General features: G+C 44.5%; 8 protein-coding genes across 8 annotated transcripts; 2 read left to right on the top strand and 6 right to left on the bottom strand.

Moving 5' to 3' along the window:
* Positions 1-158: 158 nt before the first annotated feature.
* EAE97_008649 (uncharacterized protein) lies at positions 159-2,753 on the bottom strand (the record flags this gene model as incomplete). Its single annotated transcript, XM_038879164.1, has 1 exon — positions 159-2,753. One exon carries the CDS (start codon positions 2,751-2,753, stop codon positions 159-161), a length of 2,595 nt encoding a protein of 864 aa, XP_038730246.1.
* Positions 2,754-3,130: 377 nt separating this feature from the next.
* EAE97_008648 (uncharacterized protein) lies at positions 3,131-4,793 on the top strand (the record flags this gene model as incomplete). Its single annotated transcript, XM_038879163.1, has 3 exons — positions 3,131-3,698; positions 3,754-4,625; positions 4,680-4,793. 3 exons carry the CDS (start codon positions 3,131-3,133, stop codon positions 4,791-4,793), a joined length of 1,554 nt encoding a protein of 517 aa, XP_038730245.1.
* A 128-nt stretch (positions 4,794-4,921) lies between these two features.
* EAE97_008647 (uncharacterized protein) lies at positions 4,922-6,213 on the bottom strand. Its single transcript, XM_038879162.1, has 3 exons — positions 6,108-6,213; positions 5,282-6,054; positions 4,922-5,218 (listed from the first exon to the last, which is right to left on the bottom strand). The coding sequence occupies exons 1-3, from the start codon at positions 6,159-6,161 to the stop codon at positions 5,092-5,094; spliced, it is 954 nt and encodes a 317-aa protein (XP_038730244.1). The 5' UTR covers positions 6,162-6,213; the 3' UTR covers positions 4,922-5,091.
* A 378-nt stretch (positions 6,214-6,591) lies between these two features.
* Positions 6,592-8,242, bottom strand: EAE97_008646 (uncharacterized protein; the record flags this gene model as incomplete). The annotated part of the gene is made up of 3 exons (XM_038879161.1): positions 6,592-6,622; positions 6,685-7,342; positions 7,393-8,242. The coding sequence occupies 3 exons, from the start codon at positions 8,240-8,242 to the stop codon at positions 6,592-6,594; spliced, it is 1,539 nt and encodes a 512-aa protein (XP_038730243.1).
* A 306-nt stretch (positions 8,243-8,548) lies between these two features.
* EAE97_008645 (uncharacterized protein) lies at positions 8,549-12,593 on the top strand (the record flags this gene model as incomplete). Its single annotated transcript, XM_038879160.1, has 4 exons — positions 8,549-8,792; positions 8,944-11,026; positions 11,228-12,512; positions 12,567-12,593. The coding sequence occupies 4 exons, from the start codon at positions 8,549-8,551 to the stop codon at positions 12,591-12,593; spliced, it is 3,639 nt and encodes a 1,212-aa protein (XP_038730242.1).
* Positions 12,594-12,761: 168 nt separating this feature from the next.
* On the bottom strand, positions 12,762-14,019 carry EAE97_008644 (uncharacterized protein; the record flags this gene model as incomplete). The annotated part of the gene is made up of 2 exons (XM_038879159.1): positions 13,110-14,019; positions 12,762-12,939 (listed from the first exon to the last, which is right to left on the bottom strand). The coding sequence occupies exons 1-2, from the start codon at positions 13,910-13,912 to the stop codon at positions 12,762-12,764; spliced, it is 981 nt and encodes a 326-aa protein (XP_038730241.1). The 5' UTR covers positions 13,913-14,019.
* Positions 14,020-14,742: 723 nt separating this feature from the next.
* Positions 14,743-16,090, bottom strand: EAE97_008643 (uncharacterized protein; the record flags this gene model as incomplete). The annotated part of the gene is made up of 2 exons (XM_038879158.1): positions 14,743-15,539; positions 16,078-16,090. 2 exons carry the CDS (start codon positions 16,088-16,090, stop codon positions 14,743-14,745), a joined length of 810 nt encoding a protein of 269 aa, XP_038730240.1.
* Positions 16,091-17,444: 1,354 nt separating this feature from the next.
* Positions 17,445-22,026, bottom strand: EAE97_008642 (uncharacterized protein; the record flags this gene model as incomplete). The annotated part of the gene is made up of 3 exons (XM_038879157.1): positions 17,445-17,951; positions 18,002-18,183; positions 18,237-22,026. 3 exons carry the CDS (start codon positions 22,024-22,026, stop codon positions 17,445-17,447), a joined length of 4,479 nt encoding a protein of 1,492 aa, XP_038730239.1.
* Positions 22,027-22,419: the final 393 nt, after the last annotated feature.

The raw sequence follows: 22,419 nt of genomic DNA, 5'->3' as shown, positions 1-22,419 counted from the left end.
TACACACATTCATTAGCGTAGGGATAGGATATCGAACAAAAAAAAATCTATAAACTTTTAGGATTCGAGTGAACATTTCTACTTCAACTTCTATAACTCTCATTCTTTCGACACCCCTCACACACCCCTCTCAACCCTCAACCCTCAACCCCATATCCTCAATCCAAAATTCTCAATTCCCTCACCAATTCCCAAAACTTATGTTGACCCTCCACACCCTTCACCTCAGCCCCAATCGGCCCCCCTGTATCCTTCACCGCATTGTGAACCAACTCGGTCGCAACATCCCACTCATCCTTCTCCACGAGCGCCATCAACAAAGTGCGCATGGTATTCCACGACGTGAACTGTTTACTCTTCTGCACATTTCTCAGATATGAAATCGCCGTGTCGGTATCCCCTACGCTTGCATACCCCTCGATCAATCGATCCCAGAAGATGTGGTCTACGGTTCCGACCGTGAGTTGCGCACGTTCGATCAGAGTAGTCGCGGCTTGGAAGTTGGGCGGTGATTGAGCGAAATAGTATTCGAGGAGAATGGTGTAGATGTATGTTGAAGGGGTTAGCCCTTGGGCTGCCATTCGATTCATGACTTCTGACACGGGAGTGATGTCTGTGGGGACGCCTCGGAGGAGGAGATAGATCATTTTACCGTACAAGAACTGGTTTGGTGTGACCTTCATATGTTCCATGGCGAGGAAGGTGTTGTTTATAGCTTCAATTTGCTCTGTGGGACTAAGCGTTTCTATGTCTGCGAATGTTTGATCCAGGATTGTGACGAAAGTGGCAGCATCTGCTTGGACACCGTGACCTTCCATAGAAGTCAAAATCTCTGGAGTTTTATCTGGATGACCAGCTCGGACTATCGACGAAAGAAGTGTGTTATATGTTTGAACGTCTGGAATGATACCCCATTGATCTGCCCAAGCGAGGATACGATCAGCCGCTTTAATTTCTTGTCTTTTTATAAGACCAGAGACTGCGGCATTAATCGTTGCAATAGTAGGTCTGACAGCCCCCGGGATATCCTTCACGTTTTTCGAATTTGAGATCTTGAGGTTAGGATATTTTTTCCGTGCTGCCGCTAACCATAAGCGACCCATCTCATCCAATGCGCGAATACCAGCTTCTGGCTGATAACAGTGAATAAGACCACTGATTCTGGTAGTCCAACAGGTTACATCTGGCTTTTCTCCAGATGATATCATCATGGCCCAAACTTGCTCAAGGCCTTTGGCATCGCGGGAATTTTTGCAGCCATTCAACATGGCATCCCAGGCACCAAGGTTTGGAGTAAGATTGTTCTTGATCATGTGATTCCAAACTTCAATGGCTCGAGGTTGTTGTTTGAGATTCATGAATAACAAAATGAACAGGTTGTAAAAAGCAGGAGTGAGATAACCGGTTCGATACCCAGATTCGAAACCATCTTTGGCAGTTGGGATATAGATTGGAAGTTGTTGCGCTTGGGACCACAGTCGATCTAGTGAAGCGACGTCTCGTCTAGCATGCGCATCAATTACTTTCTTGTGTAAAACTTGCGTTCGCATATTTTCCGTCACTTTGAAATCCTTCCTAACATTCTGCTTCTCGGTGAACTCCTTGATGGTAGACCAATTATCTTTGACTAGACTGACCACAGATTCCGGCACATCTCGGAAGAACTCGGCGGCATCAATCAGAGTCATCGAACATGCGTTGACAATATTCGAGAACTTTAACATGAGTGGCCTCGCATCTTCCACCATGGTAATTGCGCCAGTTCCAGTCTTATCAAGTTCAAGGAGAAGCTTAAGTGTTCCCAGTGCGATTGTAGGCAATTGATACATCTCACCTGGGGAAAATTGTGGAGTGAGAAGACTAAATGCATGTTGAGTCCCATTTTGGCGTTTTTCCAGAAAGATGCTATGCAAAGAATGATTAGGAAGATTTGACCAGTCAGAACAAGAAGGTCTGATTTCGGGATCTGATTTATTGATTAATTCTTGGCTTTGAAGTCGTCGAGGCCGACGACGACAGACGATATTCCAACTTTTGAGAAGCTCAGAAAGTAGTGTCTGTCCCTCTGCCGTTGTAACACCGGCTACTAAAATGCTGTCAATCAATGTGGTTATCATTTGTACCCATTGAGTGCCGCGCAGTAAACCCAACTCAAGCGTGACCAATATCATTTCTGAAAAAGTAGGCACATCATTGCGAAGAGGCTGCTCCTTTCTCTGCTCTCTTATGAGCCTCAGCATTTTTGGTACTGTAGACTTGAGGTAGACAGGCCATGAATTTCGACTAATTGTACCATTTTTCCAAGCGGTAGGCCCAAAATGTTCCACGAAAAAGGACCAGCAATCATTAAGGGGGTGTTCCTCCCGGAGCATTTCCTTCAACTTCTCTCCATCTTGATAAGCCTTCACGGTCGATGATGTCCTCTGGGAAAGCTCTGATGTACGAGTCGGTTGTCGAATCGATTGTTGCTTAAGGGTATCTTCAAACATTGACTCCAATGCATCTGCTGGCTCGCTGGTCGCATGGCGAGTAGCCTGTGGTCTTCGTGGTAGTTTTGGTTTATTCCTCGTTTCCCCGCCTTGGAAACCTCTCGTCGATTCCGCATGATCCTCTTTATATTGCTCGCTCGTGGAGCTTTGAGGGGTACTAATTAGAGAGTTAAATGTAGCTTTCGAGTGCCATTGGAAGGATTTGTTTCGACGTAAATGACTGAGAGCTTGTCGACATGTCATGCAAACATAAGGAGAGCTCATATCAACTAGCTCACGGCAGCAAATATGAGGGGTTGTGAACTGATCGAAAGCTGGTACACATGAATCGCATTTCAACAATATTATAAATTTATTAAACTTCCATGGAAACCTTTGACAGGTCGGAAACTTAAATGCCGATGGCACGACATCATCCACTATCCATTGGTTGATGACGATTTACTAAGCTAGGTACCCGAAACTATCCCGGACTTGGCTTTAAGCATAGTAGGTACTATGTCAATCATGTCATATCTAAAGCTTGATACAATCCCATGCTTTTTGGGGCGTAGGAAAAGGAGTTGGAGGTTATCAACTCAACTCTACAATTACAATACGGAAATATATATTCAGTTAAAATACATCAGGAAGGTACTGCAATGACTACACTACAGCCCCGCGGTCCATACTCGCAAGAGGAGCTCAAAAAGTTATACCCCGATGAGCTACAACTCCAACTTGTTCAGGTTCTAATGCGACATGGCGAACGAAGTCCCGTTTCTGCGAGATTTCAGAATGCTGGACTACAACCTTACTGGCCGTATTGCTCAGCAGCTCGGCGAATGGTGAGCGCTACAATGGAAGCCAATTCATCAGATTGGACTCCTCTGCAATGGAGACGTCGCCTGGAAACATTCGGCAATGATGATGGCCCTATCATTGCACGAGGACCTCGAGGAGAAGTGGATGATGTTTGCAATCTGGGTGAATTGACAGACAAGGGGAGAGAAACGACTTCACAGTTGGGAACTCGACTTCGAAGACTTTACATTGACCAATTGGGATTCCTCCCTCAGATGATACACAATACCGATTTCTTGTACCTCCGCGCGACGCCAATCCCAAGAGCTCTGGAATCAATGCAGGAAGCTTTCTTCGGCATGTATCCGCCCTATGCCCGCGCTGCAGCTTGCCCACCGCCAACTATAATCACACGCTCGCCTTCTGGTATGTGCTGCATACTCTCAGACCTTGAGCTTCATGCTAACCGCCAATTCCCTAGATGAGACTTTATTCCCAAATGATAGTGGTTGCAGAAGATTTGCTCAATTATCCAGAGCTTTCGCACAGCGAACCGCTGATCGTTGGAACGAAACAGACGAAATGGAATATTTAAACTTCCTTATTGGCAAGTGGATGCCGGATTCGAGTAAAAGAGTAGCCGTCGATTCTCACCCCAGACTTTCCGGTATTATGGACACCATTAATTCCACCCTAGCCCATGGTCCTGAAACCAGATTACCCAAAGAATTCTACGATCAAAGAGGTCGGGCTATCATAGAGAAAATAGGGGTTGAGGAATGGTTTACTGGATATAACGAGTCAGAAGAATATCGCTCTCTTGGTATTGGTGGACTCATGGGCGATTTAGTCGAGAGAATGGTTGGAAGTGTTGAGCATAACGGGCAAGATGGCTTGTTTGAAACTGGCGGTGAGAATGGTTCGACTGGCATTGGAAGAGGAGGGGAGAGAGCTATCAAGATGGGCTTAAGTGGTTGCCATGATACAACTCTCGCTGCCGTTCTTACTAGCCTCGGGGCATTCGACGATCGGCCTTGGCCACCTTATACGTCTCATATTGCTTTAGAGATGTTTCGTAAAAAGCAACCCTCGCTTGGAGAACCCAAGTATGAGCTCCCCAGCAACAGTACTGGTACAGGAAAAGGACTGCTTTCAATATTTGGATTGGGCAAGAAAACTGAAGCAGGCCCCATCGGTATTGCAAGGAAGAAGCTTAGTGACCTCTCAGAAACGGAGAGATCCAAGCTAGATGGATATTATGTTAGAATTCGTTATAATGATGAAGTTGTGACAGTTCCTGGGTGTAGGCCACAAGGCAAACATCTCGATGGCGACCAGTCATTCTGTACATTGGTATTTCATTCCCCCTCCAAAATCCCCATCCGACATTTGACTAATTGTTTCTAGGCGGAATTCAAGAACATAGTCGACAAGTTCACTCCTGCTCACTGGAAGAAGGATTGCTTAAGCAATCTAGATGCACCGGCTTTCCCCAAGATTAAAGAGCCTGCAGGATATTAGATATGATACATGAATATGTTACACGAGTTGTTTTTAGAGGGGGAGTTATAGATATACACTACATTGTGATTTTGCATCATACAGGCTTAGATAAATTGCCAAATGTAATTAGAAGAGATTAATGCATTATTTCTGGCGTCTAGGATATCATGCTATCTATAGTCTTCCTATATACCAATCTATCCACCACGTTGTTCGGGTATCGTTCTCCATATCCAAAGACAGGTCTAAAACATATCCAGGATTGCATCTAAAGTTGTGACCATCCAAAATAATTCGCCCTACAGCGCATCAATCATTACAATCTAGATGGCTCAGAAGTATTTCCTGGTTTATTTCCTTCAATAACAACACCAAGCGCAGATCCAGCATCTAGGGCTGGCAGAGCTGGAGTTGTAGAGAACGATTCATCTCCAGAGAAACGCCTATGAAAAGTTAGTATACATCATTCTGCAGTCTCACTTCAAAATCATTATCGAGTAACTTACCATCCTCGTTCTTCTCCTCCACTTAAGAAGCTACAATCACCATTCTTCTTGATTTCCCATCCACCTCCAACACCATTACCATTTCTCCATCCCACTTCAGGAATCTCTTCTTCTGGACCTTTCCACATATCCACATCCTTTTCCACCTCATCTCCACTCTCCTTTCTCTCAAAGACGCTCAGTCCACAAGTAAACGGTCTGAAATCCTCCTCACCAACATCCTCTGGCATTCTCCCCGTCAAACATCTGCCAATCGCTATTAAAGTCGCCGCATGTGTGCATATGACTATAGCCTTAACACCCTCTCTGTCCGCATCTTCTATAACTCTATGTAACGCATATGCCGTCCTATCATGCAAAGTCTCTATACTCTCTCCATTAACACTTGGTCGAATTTTCGGCACATATTCTTTATCAAATGTAGGGAATAAAGAATGTAATAATTCCGGCGTAGCAGGACTAGGATGATCGAATCGGGCAGTACCGTACCATTCACCCAAGCCGTTCTCACCGCGAATTTTAAGAGACGCTGGGTCACTTGTGCGGGAAGAGAGATGGGGAATGAGAGGAGATATCGTTTGAATGCAGCGGTAGAAGGGAGAGGAGTAGATTCGCTCGATGGGTGGAGAAAGGGTACTTAGATGGAGACCAAGTTCTGCGGCTTGCGCTTCGCCATATCCTGCGAGCGCGGGATCGCTAGGTATACCGGTAGGAGTGGGGATATTGGCGGTATATGTACCTGTTGCAGGGTCGACAATCCAATTTGAACGAAACTTGGGAAAGTCGGTCAGTATGGATAAAACACAAACTATGAGAGAGAACTTACGCCGTGGCGGGTAACGTAGATGGTTGTCAACGAACGTGTAGGTTTTGAAGACATTTTAAAATAAAAATCTGAATTTGTAAAAAAATATTATACTTTCAGATGCAAGGACTGGAAGTTCTACGTTGTTTTTTCACGATGACGTTTTGTGGAGGAAATTCAATATGTACCTGGGCCTTTCTCCGCTCCTCGGCTGCGATAAGATAAAGAAAGGGGCGCGTTTGGAGGAGTTCCGGAGTTTTTGTAGATAAACTTGGGACAATGTTATATCAAAGAGGAATGTTTCATTTGACTTTATCAGCAGGAAATGGGACTTGATGTCTTTGTGTCATTTAATACATTCAATAATTCTTCATGGTACAGTCAAGATCAATGCGGATAGGATGGGGATACATTTATACATCATTGTTGGGAATTAATACACAGCGAACAGTCCGTCCGATACATCGAACATCATATTCGTGACTATGATCTATACCATAGTAAATCAATCCTCTTTGCCCCTTGTAGTTTCGTACCTATAGATTATCAGTATCGAGTAATGTTTAAGTTGTTGTTCTCAATTAAGGTGACAACATACCTCTTTCCTCTGAATGCCCAAACACCCCAGTTACCGCAGCTAACGTCTTGAGGGTCCATGTCATTCAGATCCCATCTCAGACTTCGGAAGCGATTCTCTCCTGGTTCCATCAACATGTCCATTTCCCCGCCTACAGTCTTCTTGACCCAATCAATATCTCGATCCATATCGTATTGTGTATATCCGGTAACCAAGATTGGCACTTTGGTCTCTAAAAGTTGTGGGATGGTTTCCGCCCACTCGTGAGAACTGGCTGGATGTCCTAAACCAGGATGGAAAAGCATGAAGCAATCAAAGTAAGGATCATAGGGATAAAAGTGACCAGCTTTGTGGAGGGTGTGATAATACTCCACAAAAGTGCTAATCTTCAAGGAGTTTGTGATACGATCCTCAACAATTGAGCCAAAAGGATTTCCCGGAGTTCTCTCAGGTAAAGGAAATTCAGCATCTCTGTTCGCCATACTTTCAGGTCCGATGAAGATCAAGTGGAATGTGACTCGAGGAAATAGATGTGCTAATTGCACCCAAACTTCTCTTGGTAACGAAGATTCTGCACGAGCTCCTAGAATAAAGATTCTCACTGGTGGCGGGGTTGGTCTAAGATTCTTGATCTCAGATCCACCACCGGTTCGTGCAGGATGTAGGTTATAACGAAGAGCTGATTTTATTAGCCACTAATATTCAGAGAGATTTAGAGGTCCAACATACCACTCAAACTTTTGAGACCTTCGACAGTCAGTCTTCCGCCCTTCTTGATATTGTAAGGACTCAATTCATGCAGCACGCTTCCAATCGTAAGAGGGTACGTCAACAACCTAGTCGCTTGTCGTAAACTTCTTTCGTCATTGATGGCCTTAAACTCTCTCGAAAACAATAGAGTATCCCAATTTGTCATATTAACCATTGCTTCTTCAATCTGATCACCAGGGTACTCGAATTCTGGAAAGAACCTGCCAGAACGTAGATCATGATCATCCTCATTTATCTCCCGCAGAGTATCACAAATTTCCAAATGTGCCTCATAATCATCAGCCCAATGCTCTTCTGAGCATGACACAGGTATTCCGCAATCTGGGCATTCGAAATCCACGTGGGCTGGTGGTAGCGCACCTGTAGCAGATTTTCGTGCTTCGGGATCGTCTGGATTTGTTGGCAATCGAGTCTGGTGATGATCCGGATGTGGGCAATAGGCGTTCTGCTTCATGAAAGCTGCTCGTCTTCTAATTTCGGGGGATGGCGAATTCGAGAACGAGTGAAAGAGGTTGTTCGGCTTCAAGAGAGCTCGTCCTTCAACCTCTGGAGGCGGGGTTGATTCCAAGCCACTTGGAGTTCTATACTGCGGAGACTCATTTCTTGCTACCTGCCCTTGTCCAAATGATATTGCCCGACGGCCCAAGTCCTTTTGCGCCAATTGATTCCCCGATGGCAAATTCGTAGAGAGCTTGGTGCTTCTACTATTACCAGAAGTGATGGTTCTATTGCCCAAGCCGATTGACCTAGGCGTTTTTCTGAGCGCATGTAAGCACTGCCGGCAAGTATATGAAGTTGAAGGACGCATGATTTCAAGCACTGCCAAGCTTCTTTAAAAAAAAATTGAAGAAGTAAAAGTGCTCTACAAGCTGTGTATAAGAAATTTGATACATGAGGTGATTTCTATGATAAGTGGTCGCGTATTCTTTATTAAAGCGGCATGGATTCTTTTAGCTCGTGAATATTTGTAGATTCAAGAAAACAACCTCGAACACCCAAAGCTTTGCGACAAGCTACTTGTCGAACTCTTACAAATGATACCATCTCTGCATTTTCGCGCAAAGTGAATAATCTTACCTGAAGCTGCGCAGACTTTCTGCGCCGCTGTCCAAACATGGCTACCACATCAAACCAATTCTTGTACAGCTTGACCATCAATCCTCCCACCGCCATCACCCAAGCAATACTCGGACAGTTTGCTGGCACGAAAGAACAGCAGATTGTGACTGCCTCTGGTTCGCGTCTCACTCTCCATAGACCAGATCCATCGCAGGGAAAGATTATCACAGCACTTTCACACGATGTCTTTGGTATAATAAGAGCTATTGCAGCTTTCAGATTGGCTGGTAGCAATAAGGGTAAGTCCTTCATCTCATCCCACTTGAGCTTCACTTAGTGATTTGAAGCATCGATGGCAGCACGAATCATACCGATATGAATAGCCTATGGGGTCGAGTGTTATAGAAACTCGGTCATAATTGAGAGCTAAGCTAAAATAAATAATCGCAGATTATATCATCATCACATCCGATTCTGGCCGTATAACAATCGTCGAGTTCGTCCCCGCACAAAACAAATTCAATCGCCTACATCTCGAGACTTTTGGCAAATCAGGCGTTCGAAGAGTAGTTCCAGGGCAATACTTGGCTGTGGACCCGAAAGGCAGAGCTTGTTTAACTGCATCGGTGGAGAAGAACAAGCTTGTATATGTCTTGAATCGCAATTCTCAAGCGGAACTTACTATATCATCCCCCTTGGAAGCCCATAAAGCACAAACTTTAGTATTTGCATTGGTAGCATTGGATGTGGGATACGCAAATCCGGTGTTTGCGGCTCTCGAGGTTGATTATGGAGAGTCGGATCAGGATCCCACAGGTCAAGCCTATGACGAGATTGAGAAACAGCTTGTCTATTACGAACTTGACCTGGGCTTGAATCATGTGGTGAGAAAATGGTCGGAGCCTGTCGATCGAACGGCGAACATACTTTTCCAGGTGCCTGGAGGAACGGATGGACCTAGTGGTGTTTTAGTTTGTGGAGAGGACAATATCACCTACAGGCACTCTAATCAAGAAGCGTTCCGCGTTGCTATCCCTCGCCGCCGTGGTGCAACGGAAGATCCACAAAGAAAAAGAAACATTGTAGCAGGAGTTATGCATAAACTTAAGGGTGCTGCAGGAGCTTTCTTCTTCTTACTACAGACAGATGATGGTGATCTTTTCAAGATAACCATCGAGATGGTTGAAGACGATAATGGGCAACCAACTGGCGAGGTCAGACGTCTCAAAATTAAGTACTTTGATACCGTCCCTGTTGCGGCAAGTCTCTGTATCCTCAAAAGTGGATTTCTTTTTGTTGCAAGCGAGTTCGGCAACCATCAGTTCTACCAATTTGAGAAGCTTGGTGATGACGATGAAGAAACAGAATTTGTTAGCGATGATTTCCCAACTGGAGCTCATGAATCATACACGCCCATATATTTCCATCCACGACCAGCTGAGAATCTAAGCCTGGTCGAAAGTATCGACTCGATGAATCCGTTGATGGACTGTAAAGTCGCCAATCTCACCGACGAGGATGCACCACAGATCTATTCCATTTGTGGTACCGGCGCTCGAAGTACTTTCAGAACCCTGAAACATGGCTTAGAAGTAAGTGAAATCGTCGAATCCGAACTGCCTGGTGTGCCATCTGCAGTCTGGACGACAAAGCTTACTAGAGGTGATACCTATGATGCTTACATCATTCTCTCTTTCTCCAACGGTACCTTGGTTCTCAGCATCGGTGAAACTGTAGAAGAGGTGACCGATACCGGATTTTTATCATCGGCGCCAACACTAGCTGTACAGCAACTTGGCGAGGATTCTTTAATTCAGGTGCACCCTAAAGGTATTCGACACATTCGCGCCGATCGTCGTGTGAATGAGTGGGCCGCTCCTCAGCATCGTTCTATCGTTGCAGCTACTACAAATGAACGACAAGTTGCTGTAGCACTAAGTTCAGGAGAGATTGTCTATTTTGAGATGGATTCAGATGGATCTCTCGCTGAATATGACGAAAAGAAAGAGATGAGCGGTACGGTTACCTGTTTGAGTCTTGGTGAAGTTCCAGAAGGACGTCAAAGAAGTCAATTCTTAGCTGTTGGTTGCGATGACTCAACAGTACGTATTCTGAGTCTGGATCCCGAATCAACACTTGAGAACAAGTCGGTTCAAGCTTTGACTTCTCCTCCAAATGCCCTTTCCATTATGGCTATGTCGGACTCATCATCTGGCGGCTCAACTCTATACCTTCATATCGGACTCTACTCTGGTGTCTATCTACGTACCGTTTTAGATGAAGTGACTGGAGAGCTCTCTGACACACGAACACGTTTCCTTGGGCCAAAGCCTGTCAAGCTTTTCAGAGTAGCCGTCCAAGGTCAGACTGCAGTGCTTGCACTCAGTTCTAGACCATGGCTCGGATATTCCGATCCCGTCACCAAAGGGTTTATGCTCACCCCACTGAACTATCCAGCTTTGGAATGGGGCTGGAATTTCAGTAGTGAGCAGTGTACTGAAGGAATGGTGGGAATTCAAGGACAAAATCTAAGGTACGTTCATACAATTGTTATAGTTTCAAAAGCACCAAGTACCATATACTATGATGATTTTCTTATCGTTAAACTTCTTATGTCGTCCATGACTATGAGGATGTAACATTATAATTCCAATTGTTCCTTCTGATATATTTAATACCACTCAAACATTCAAAATTTTACACTTATTGTGGAGCAGTGGCTAATTCACCATAGAATATTTTCTATCGAGAAACTCACCGACAACCTTTTGCAAGAATCCATTCCTTTAACTTATACTCCTCGTCGTTTCGTCCGGCATCCCGAACATCCTTGTTTCTATGTCATTGAAGCAGACAATAATATACTTTCTCCAGCCACAAAACAGAAGTTGCTCGAGGATCCTTCTGTTACAAATGGCGATGCCACAGTACTTCCCCCTGAGGAGTTTGGTTACCCAAGAGGAACAAACCACTGGGCGTCTTGCATCTCTGTCGTCGATCCTGTGACCGAAAAGAAAATTTTGTCTACAATTCACCTCGAGGACAATGAATGTGCAGTCAGCATCGCTGTTGTTGCTTTCGCTAGTCAAGAAGATGAGACATTCTTGTGTGTCGGAACTGGTAAAGATTTGGTGGTTAGCCCAAGATCGTTCTCTGCAGGTTTTATTCACGTATACCGCTTCCATGAAGACGGTAAAGAGCTGGAATTCATACACAAAACGAAAGTTGAGGAACCACCTATGGCACTACTTGCTTTCCAAGGTAGACTATTGGCTGGAGTCGGGAAAGATCTACGTATTTACGACCTCGGAATGCGACAACTCTTACGGAAAGCACAATCTGAAGTTGCGCCTAATATGATTGTTGGATTACAAACCCAAGGCAGTCGTATCATTGTCAGTGATGTCCAGGAGAGTATCACTATGGTCGTGTACAAATTCCAAGAGAACAGACTCATCCCATTCGTGGATGATACTATCGCAAGATGGACATCGTGTACTACCATGGTAGATTATGAGACTGTCGCAGGAGGGGACAAATTCGGCAACCTTTGGCTTCTTCGTTGCCCCGCTAAAGCCAGTGAAGAAGCGGATGAAGAAGGTTCTGGTGCTCATCTTCTACACGAACGTCAATATCTGGCTGGAGCTCCTCATCGATTAACATTGATGGCGCATAACTTTTCCCAGGATATTCCCATGAGCATCCAAAAGACAAACCTCGTTGCCGGAGGTAGAGATTGCTTACTGTGGAGTGGTCTTCAAGGCACACTTGGTATCTTGATACCATTTGTCAGCCGAGAAGATGTAGATTTCTTCCAGACATTGGAACAACATCTTAGATCGGAAGACTCGCCTTTGGCTGGAAGAGATCACTTGATATACCGAAGTTATTATGTGCCAGTAAAGGGCGTCATTGATGGAGATTTATGCGAAAGATATACCCTCTTGCCAACGGACAAGAAACAAATGATTGCAGGAGAGTTGGACCGCTCGGTTAGGGAGATTGAGAGAAAAATTTCGGTAATTACCCCTATTTATCTTTCTTGGATGTCACAAGGCTAATAATAATTCTAGGACATTCGGACACGATCGGCATACTAATTTGGCGTAATTTGGGATAGGGGCTTGTACCAGACGGCGCTGTATATTTTATAAGGTGCTTGATGTGCACCGTATCATGAACTCCATCCATCCCATGATGTTATGTTAAATACAAAATAAAGAGGAATTTAAAACACGCAATTATACAGCAATGCGTGGGCGAAAATCTCATGATCTCTGTCCCGTGAATCTTCTCTTCGCGACATCATATCTCGACTTCCCTTTTCCTTTTGCTTTATTCGATATAGGATTTTCTTTCTCCCATCTCTCGTCATCTTTGTATATTCCCATTGCGAGCTCTAGGTCGTAGTTCGCTTGTTCGAGGTATAGGACTGCAATGTCGTATCTAACGAGAAATTCAATGTTAGCCTTCGATCGGTCTAATGTCTTCAACCCTTCCTATTGAAACCCCTATACCCGAGAGGCTTTGAATCTTGTGTCCCTCCAAACTTAATCGGTGGCCCTTTTCTCTTTCTCCATTTCCCGACCCGCAAGCAATATAAAACACAAACTCACTCAGAAACTTTACACCCAACCATGAATCTCCTCACGCAGCTCTTTCTCCTCTCTTCCTCCTCCCCCTCCACAGGCCGCGGACTCAAACTCACTCCCCCTTTATACCATTCCCCAGGTATCAATATTGTTTTCCTAGCGAGAAGGAGGTGATCACTTGTTATACCATTTTTCTTTCGCAACACGTCAATTGGGACACCATAGCGAAAGGATAGAGAAGTCATGGAATCGGTGGCGTGCGAGAGGAAATGGAGGGTATCTTCAAATTGTGGTTCGGTTTTCGACTGCGACTGAGGTTGGGCTTCTGATTTTGAGTCTAGAGTATGAGAGTAAGTAGGAGGCGTAGTTCGTGAATTTGATTCGGAAGAATGAAGGGATTCGTAAGAGGGCGGCTTATCCAACGGCGTGGAAGCTGCTGCCAAATTATCCACCGTTTCTGCACTTCTGACCTGACAGAATGGACAGTAACTCCCGAATCTCTCATTACCCTCTATACATTCCCCGCAGATAATGCGTCCGCAACATGATAACCTTCTATTTTCTCTGCTACAATTCCCTTCTTTCTCCTTCCAATGTGTGTCTTCTGTTTCCTTCTCTATATTATGTGCCTGGCTCTTCTCTGAGTAGACGACTTCTTCTTTCGTTTTCTCATTAGAACTCGAATCACCTCTCGTTGATTGGAGGGATGGATTGCTTCCCAGCGTAGATTCCAAGTAAGAAGGTAGGCCGTTCGTCCCTTCATTCCTCTCTATCTGCACAAGTAGACGCGCACAAGTGCAGCAAGATTCCTGATTCATTTTGTTCATTCTTCTTAACTATATGATATAAAATAGGATATGCGTGAGAAAGATTTCAGTAAACAGAGAAACAAGTGAAGGAAAGCTCTAATATTGATTGATGTATATGATTTGTTTTATTGTACAAGTAATGCTACCTAGGTACTGATAGTAGAACAGATAGCTGACTATTTGCCCCTCGCTTCATACGGAAGGCGGGGTGACCTTCATGTGACGTAGCGCTACATTGTTTTCTTATCGGAATGCACAATCGACATCTACCGACCTCCTCTCCAATTCTTCTTACACATTCAATTTCGGTCCCCTTTTTTTGTAACACCTAGAACATTAAAAACTTTTTCTGATCATGTCATATTATTTCTAGTTTCTCCTACTCAATACTGATACTGATACTTTAGAAATATGTCGAGTATCCAGTCCGTTATGACTATCTCCTACCTACATCGGAATCCTCAGAATACCCATGATCAGTATTGATATTTTGTCATCTGAACGTCCAAACTGTTGCAGCCCTCTCAGCGTCCCCATCAACTCCTTTAATCAACAACCCTTCGTCCAGCTTTTCTTTGGACGATTTCAAAGGGGATTTGGCATATACATATACATATACATATACTTAGATCCAACATTACAATCTATTCCACGCCTTTTCGAATCAACTATCGCAATCGGAAATATCAAATTATAAATCGACAATTTCTCACACGCGAACTCATAACTGCCCAGGCCAGGGGTCCTTAGATCTCGTATTGAACTCTAGACACCTCTAACCCACTTTGGGTAGTAAATGGCGGGAGCCATCCCTTTGCATAGGTCTCACCTCGCAGATGTCTTTGATCTTACGCTTCAACCATTAATAACCCTCTAGAGCGTGCCCATATTTGATTTATCCCCGCCAGTAGAAGGTGTCTGCGAAGAATGTGCGCCTGCCCGTCGCCGATGATTCGTTTCAGGTACGCATAATCTATCTCTGTTATAACATCGGATGAACTCAGGCTACTGACATAGTTAAGTGTCTCATCTTGCTTTAGGTTTCCCATAACAGCACGCGGAACGTACTTTTGATCTTCTGTCATTTCCTCTTTGGCTGTCATTTCGTTTGCCGTCTCTGGCATCGCTTTTATATCTCCTGAACGTCCTCGCAATGGATTTTTCTCCTTCATCAATTGCTCGTATTCCTCTATTATACTGCAAATTCTCTCCTGGATACCTTCAAGTTCATCACAAATCTTCAGACTTTCGTCCTGATATCCTGTTTCGACTAGATGCTGACCATCCTTCTTGGCTGCCTTTGTACCCGGTGTCCCCTCACCTGGACTGCGATCTCGAATATCCTGGGCGTTCCGTATTATGCAGCTTTGTGGTATAGTTGACTGTTGTTTACAGCTGTCTTCAACGGAAGCAAAAACCAAAGGAAGCCCTATGAGAGTTTGATTCACAGGAAAGACTTCACTTCGAATGGGTAGTTGAGTGTAAGTTGATGGTCGAACGACAATGGGAAAGATTAGTGGCAGAGTGCATGAGCCTGTCGGGCCTTCCAAGATACTTCCAATTGGTGGTAGTTTAATTGCGTCCTTCGAAGGAGAAGATGCCACTTCTGAATGGGGTCGATTCGCCAAAATATATGTTCTCTTTACTAAGTATGTATTGTTTTCAGTGCGTTTAAGATGTAATTGAGTAGACTGTTAGTATTTTAGTTTACCATGTAGTTTCTACGTTCCTACCCATTTATAAGCTGCGAACAGCCACCAACTCGAGAGGTCACTATTCCCTTCATCCTACCTACCACGAAGCGAAAAAGGAGCCGCCAGTTACGAAAACCGCACACCAAGTCCTGAAACACGATGTCAAAGTTTACAAACCATAAACAGACTATAGTAGAGCGTTGATCCTAGTTCACAGTCACAGAGTCTAAAATATAAGTTGCAGCGGCATAGGATGATGATGGGATGATGGTATTCTCAGGACGAGTACGAGTATAATGTAAATCAATCACTTGGGAGGACGGGATGGAACATGCGGCCTTCTACAGTTGGTAATTGTCATACAATGGATAAGTAGATCTGGAATTCAAGCCCTGGATTCTGTAGACCGAATGGCCCTCTGTAATGCTAATCATACGCTTGTTACCTGTATCTTCACCCCCTTTTTGCTACACTTTTAATTAATCTTACCTTCATCATTCATGATCAGTTCTTACCTCCCGCTATTTACACTCTGCTCTTTTTAGACATCTGTTCTCCTCATACCCTTAATCTTTTCATGCAACTGCTCTTCTTCTGCTCCTATCACTTTGCCACCCTCCCTCTCTTTCATCCTCTTTCTTTTCCAAATCCTCTCTCTTAGTCTAGAGAACCCCTTCCAATCTTCAATTTTCAACTTCCTACCCACCCTCCACTCCACTCCACTTTAACAACAACCACCTAACAGCTTACCTAAATGGATACCTATGTACATCTACACATTCAACCACTCAACCATAAACACTCTATCACAGTATTCCTATACTTATATCATCTATGATCAGTAGATTCTCTTCATTTTTTTTCTTCAGACAGCTTCCTTCATATTCATCATCTATCTATTCATTCAATTTCTGCTTCTCAGCTATCTATCTAGCTTCTCAAACAAGCCATTGCAATCTCGTTGTAGGTAGGTAGCACCTACCTACCTACCTATCTAACTCTCTAGTTATAACAACGATGCAATGCAATCATGAAATTGCAATTCTGTTATTCAAACATTTCAATATTCATTCGTTCGTTCGTTCAAAAGTTTGCACGAATAGCTCCTACCTAGTAAGTGGTAATCCAAAGAGTTAACAATACCCCAATCTTCTCTTTTGATGATGCAAGTGCGTCTTTGGGAGTGTATTTGGATATGCAGTGTCTCTCTCCTTGTAATAGTACCGTCAAAATATACAGATTGCAGAAGACTTCGCATTCAAAATTTGCGCGAAGTTGGTTGATCAATACATACCTAGTGGTATGCAAAAACTCTTCTACAACTTCATCTTTCGCAACCTAGTAAGTTTGAAGTGGCAATAATCAAAGCTCATGAAAGAATTTTTTTTAGATGGAGTTATATGACTTTTCTCATTACTATCTATACATGACATTTATCCTCACCCGAGTCAAGTATCTTTGCCGGCCAAAGTATTTGACTCTTCTGCCTCCCCAGTCCTCCCTTCCAACGAGAAGTCGGGGATGTCTTTAACTCAAGGACATCATGATGAGTATGTTTGAACCGTTCCTTTCGTTCTCACATCGTTTGGATGCATGATTGGGATTGGATTTGGAATCGGATTAGGACCGGGTGTGAAGGGTGTTCACCTTATCGGGTCTCTCGATAGTTCGAGATTCGAATCTGTATATGTACAGTGTTATGTTCCGCTGAAGAAAATATGACGTGATGTCTCTTTTCTTGGAAAAGAATATCTACAGACTTGCCCATCCTTGGAATGAACTTCTTATACAATGATTATATAACAAGTACGACGGAATGTATGTTAGTGCACCTCATGTATCAGTGACAGTATTCCTCAATCCAATATATCGACTTCTTGCATTACGGTTCCGTTAGAAAGGGGAAAGGTTCCATTTGAAAGATCTGTGTTTTGGCTGATCGTGATTGGGCCCGAAATAGATTCTTGAATCAGACCATCTTCGTTGAGCGATCTAGATCGATCGGAGTGTGGTGGAGTGATACCATCATGTACATCACGTTCGCGCTGTTCCCAAAGCATTTGCGTTCTGGCCAAAGCCAATGCAAGTAATTCCTTCTCGTTTGAATTTTCTCGTCTCGATATTTTGGGTTCTGGAAAAGGTTTCGTGCTTGTTTTGGTTTCGATTTTCGTATGTGTGACTAAGGTTCCACCGATGTAGATTTGGGGTTCAGGCCAGAATGGTTGGCTCGGATCACGATCTGAGTCTTGCTCATATCTGTTGACCGGAGTGGCGCCTAAGGGGACAAGTTCTTGGTATTCGATAGCTATTTGACTATCGCGTAGGTGAGGAAAATTAGGTACCACATACATGAACTCCGATACCTACAATGATGTGAGCAAGCTGACAATTTTCAGAAATTCAGAACACGTACCTTTACGAAGAAAAGATCGAGCCCAAAGAACAGAGGCTTAGCGTCTTCTGCCAGGTGCGCACGTTCATCCGAAGGAATAAGTATATTTGGCTTGAAAGGATCACGAGAATATTTTGCGTGTGCACGAGGCCATATAGCTTCTTTGGCATCCATCTCAAGTGGAATACGTTCCCATGCGGTATCTATCACAGCAAGTCAATGCAACTTCTTTACTTGTTCACTTTCCTGTACTCACATCTTGATAATTCGAGGTCTTTCTCTCCCAGCAACAACGCAACGTCAGTGTTGAGCATCCACTGCTCTCGCGCACTGGGGCTACCTATTGCTTCTGGTCTGATGGTATCATATCGATATCCTTGTATGATTCGGAATTTGGACAAAGAAGCAATTTTGAGTGTCCCAGCTTGTGGGAGTTGGTCAAACACTCGAAGTAGAAGTGGAAGTTTTGATAGTCTTTGTTCTTCCTTTTCTCGCGCCTGTCTCGCTTTCTCAGACCGTTCTCGCTCTTGCGCAGCGGCCCGGTTTTGTTCTAATTTCTCCCGCTCGATCCTTTTCTGATCGTCGTATATTCGCCTCTGTTCTGCTTTGTCGCGTTCTTCCTGGGCATGTCGTGATTTTCGGTCCTCTTCTTCCTGTGCTCGCTTAGCAGCTTCCTCAATGGCCAGCTTCTCCTGAGCCTCTTCGACTTCTCGAGCTTCTTTTGCCTCCTTTGCCTCTTTCTCACGAGCTTCTCTTTCCTTCGCTTCTTTCTCTGTTGCTTCCCTTGCCTCTCTCTCTTTTGCCTCCCTTGCCTCTCTCTCTTTTGCCTCCCTTGCCTCTCTCTCTTTTGCCTCCCTTGCTTCCTTCTCCTTTTCTTCTCGAGCTTCCTTCTCCTTAGCTTCTCGAGCTTCATCCACTGCTTTCGCTTCACGAGCCTCTTTGGCCTGCTGCTTGGCTTCTCGAGCTTCCCTTGCCAATTTCACCTGCTTCTTGCGTTCCAGATCGGCCAGGTTTAAGAGCTCGGACTTTTTGGCTGCTTGGACTTCCTCGTTCTCTTTGTTGAAACATGTCTCATTTTCCCCAGTGGGTTTGGATGAAACTCTTGGTGTGTTCTCCTTGGGAGTTTTCAAAGCTAATTTATCTTGAGATGTTGTATCAAGAATGGGTGCTGACTGGTCAGTACAGGAGTTTGATGTATTTTGATCTGTGACAATATGCTTTGAAAGTCCTTCTACTTTCTGGCGCTTAGATGGAGCACCATCAGTCTCCGCGGGAACCATTGTATCAAGAGTACCTGTGCGAGGTGGCGTTGTGCTCTGGCGTTGTCGTTTTATCGGACTCTTATCACTACGAATAGAAGCTAGTCGGTCTTTAGAATTATCTCGCTTGGAGGCTTTAGCTTTGTCGTGCTTTTCGCTTTTATCCGACGCCATCTCAACGATGGAAGGTTTTGAGACCTGGTCTTCATTTGCAAGATCGGCTGTTTGCGCAATGATTGTGGTTTTCTGTTTGCCATCCTTTCTCTTCGACTCTTCTACCTGGTCTCGATCCTGGACAGATACGGTAGAAAAGTTTGATGCAATACTTCCACGTCCTTGTCTATCCCGTTCCCCTCTCAAGTCCTTACCAGAGACAAGCTTACGTCGTGGTTTTGGAGGCTCGTTTTCAGAAGACATTGCTGCAGCATCAGCTTCTGTAACCTTCGGAGCTTGCATCTTTTTCTTAGGAGGACCTAAAGGAGTGCTTTCTGTGTCTGAAGTCGGATGCGAAGCATTGCTTTCTTCTTTTCTTGGACGGCCTGGGCCTCTTCTTGCCTGGTTCTGTGTGATGAGGCTCGTATGAAGGGAGTCGCTGCTTGGGCGACGTGATAATCCTACTTCTAAACTCCTCATCGATTTTGAAGGACTCCTCTTCCGCGATGGTGAAGATCGATCACGGGTAGTCCTTACTGGCCTTCTAGAATCGCGGCCGCGATCAGAGTCTCGATGAAGTTTGGGGGAGCGAGATTTGGAGGGCGAAGTTTTGACTGGCTTCGAATATGAGTTGAAAGCATTTTTGAGTGTTTCAACGACTGACTCATAATTGGGACTGCCCCTCTCTCTTTCCTGCGCATGTTCATAGTAAGTCTTATCCTTCAACCGCCTGGTCGGGTCGAAGTCTCCTGAAAGCAAGCACTTAACCACGTCAATATGACCTTTATGAATAGCACAAAGCATTGGTGTGGACCATCGAAATTCTACACCTCTTAGAGGCTCAGGATCGCAGTCATAATTACCCAGGCCAAGTAGTAGGTCGACAGCAAATTTGTCGCCAGCTTTTGCCGCGATCAGAAGAGATGTTGGATCCTTCCCCTTCTTTTGATTGACATCTAGCCAATTGTAAATGTTTGGGTGATCGCCGTTTCGACATGCTTCCCGAAGCATTTCAGCATTATTATGATCTCGATATAAGTCTCGGTGTGTAGTTCTATACGATCGTGCTCGCAAGCCGTTCGATATACCAGGATGCTCAGAGGTAGGGCTATGATGAGGACTGTTTCTTGAATAGGATTCATGATCTGCGTTTTCTCCCGTCGTTTGTTCGCTCAGGACAGTATCTTCATGGTACTTGGACTTGGCATCTTCAATAAGCTGCTGCATCTCTTTCCTCGTTTTCCTGGTATTTTCCTCGTCCTCAGGAACACTAACATAAGCTGCTGCTAGATCACTAGGCTCGTCACCTCCAGCCTTCTTTGCCTTACGTGGGTCAGCACCATACTCTAGAAGGAGTCTCACAACTTCAACGTGACCATTGTCAATGGCATCATGAAGTGGTGTGTCGCCAAGGTCATTGACTACATCAACGTTGCAATCCTTGCTCAAAAGAAATTCGACGATTTTATCATAGCCTACAAGACTTGCACCATGCAGTGGTGTATTCAACGCATTATCTGCTTGGTTTAGGTCTTCAGGGTGCTTGTTGAATTCTTCCATCACTCCCGCGAGGTTATTCTTACGAACAAACTGGAATAACATAGTTGCGCCAGAACTATCGAGGTGTTTTTTCTTCTTTTGGGGCACAGTGACTGGCGTAGCAAGATCTCTGATGGTAGAAGCTGTGCGTTGCCGGGGCCGAGAGCTACGAGGGTGTGAGCGCCCGCTAGCAGAAGAGTCATCGGATTGGTACTCGGTAGATAGAAGAGGGGGCGGTATTCGTCCTTTACGGTGGCCTGAATTGTGAATCGACTTCGAGGGAAATTGAGTAGAGTGACCGCGTTTGTGAGAACGTCCGTGGTGGGGAGACTCTGATCGTTCCTTCCTGACACCTAAAGTATTCTCCATGCTGATGCTCAGTGAGGGGATGTTTCCTTTCCTTTGCACATTATTCAAGGCAGAATTTCGAAGTCGCTCTAATTTTCGATCATCGTGGTCGACATGATCTTCATCTGAGTCCGATGGGTTCTGTTTATTCTGTGAGAAAGCCCTTTTAACGGGTGTAGCCTTATCGACGCTCTCTAAATTCGATAATGGTGGCGACGATGATTCGTCAGATCTCAATTCTGGCGCAGTAGATTTTGGAAGAGATGAATGCCGTTTGCTTTGTAAATTAGATAATCTCCCACTGCCAGACTGAGATTTACTTGGCTCAGAAGGGTCGACCTTAAGACGCTTGCGCCTTCCTAAATGATTTTCGTTATGAGAAAGTGCTTCCAGTGATAAGGTTTCACGTTTCCTAGACTCGGACGGCTTTCGAATATCTTCCTCGTCACTGTTATCTTCATGCTTAATCGATTTTCGAGTTTTCGAGGGTGAGTGGCCATTTTTGCCTTCCAGGACAATTGTTTCTGCTTCTGAATCACTCTTCACATCGATATCTTCAGGGGGTGCATCGGGCATATCCACATCCCTCGAAGTCTCGGAATCAGTCACAGTCTCTTGTCTTCCGGAAGGCGTCGGACTTTTGATGATATTCCTGGCGTTGTTGATTTTGTCCTTTCGATCGATAAGGCTGGTGGTCGAGTCACCATGTTTTGTAGCCGTTGCTCCCTCATGATTGTGAGTGCCCATAACATCTAGACTATGTTTCGCTGTATCCTGCGGATCATCCTGGCTTATATTATGAGTAGACACTTTGATTGTGAATGGTTTTCGGGACAAGGAGGAGCATCCGAGTCCTTCAAACTGATAGATGTATTAGTTAGATGCGCCGGGTAAATTGTGTTGTTGAAGTTGGAATCCCGAAAGGCGAACGGATTATATCATTAAATTCGTAAGGTAATCGTGGATCGTGAAAATCTTGAATTGGAGGTAAGTGGGAAAGTATGTGTACGGATATGTGTAAATTTTGAGGATTGGTTGAAGAAGAATTGTACCCAAGGAGCTAAGTAGTATTTGGGTGTGGTTTTGTTAAATGGGAGGAATCGAGTTTCCAGATAGAATTGAATTACTCTTACTTACGCT

Source organism: Botrytis byssoidea (assembly GCF_014898295.1).
Source record: "Botrytis byssoidea strain MUCL 94 chromosome Unknown BBYS_018, whole genome shotgun sequence".
Lineage (NCBI taxonomy): Eukaryota > Fungi > Ascomycota > Leotiomycetes > Helotiales > Sclerotiniaceae > Botrytis > Botrytis byssoidea.
This window is presented reverse-complemented; position numbering and strand designations above follow the sequence as displayed.

What these genes read in the sequence shown, in the direction of transcription:
- EAE97_008647 (XM_038879162.1), bottom strand. Translation starts at nt 6,161, where the DNA reads ATGTCTTCAAAACCTACACGTTCGTTGACAACCATCTACGTTACCCGC. An exon ending in TCTACGTTACCCGCCACGGC is followed by an intron (nt 6,055 to 6,107) that starts GTAAGTTCTCTC and finishes GACTTTCCCAAG; the next exon opens with TTTCGTTCAAATTGGATTGT. An exon ending in GGAGGAGAAGAACGAGGATG is followed by an intron (nt 5,219 to 5,281) that starts GTAAGTTACTCG and finishes AACTTTTCATAG; the next exon opens with GCGTTTCTCTGGAGATGAAT.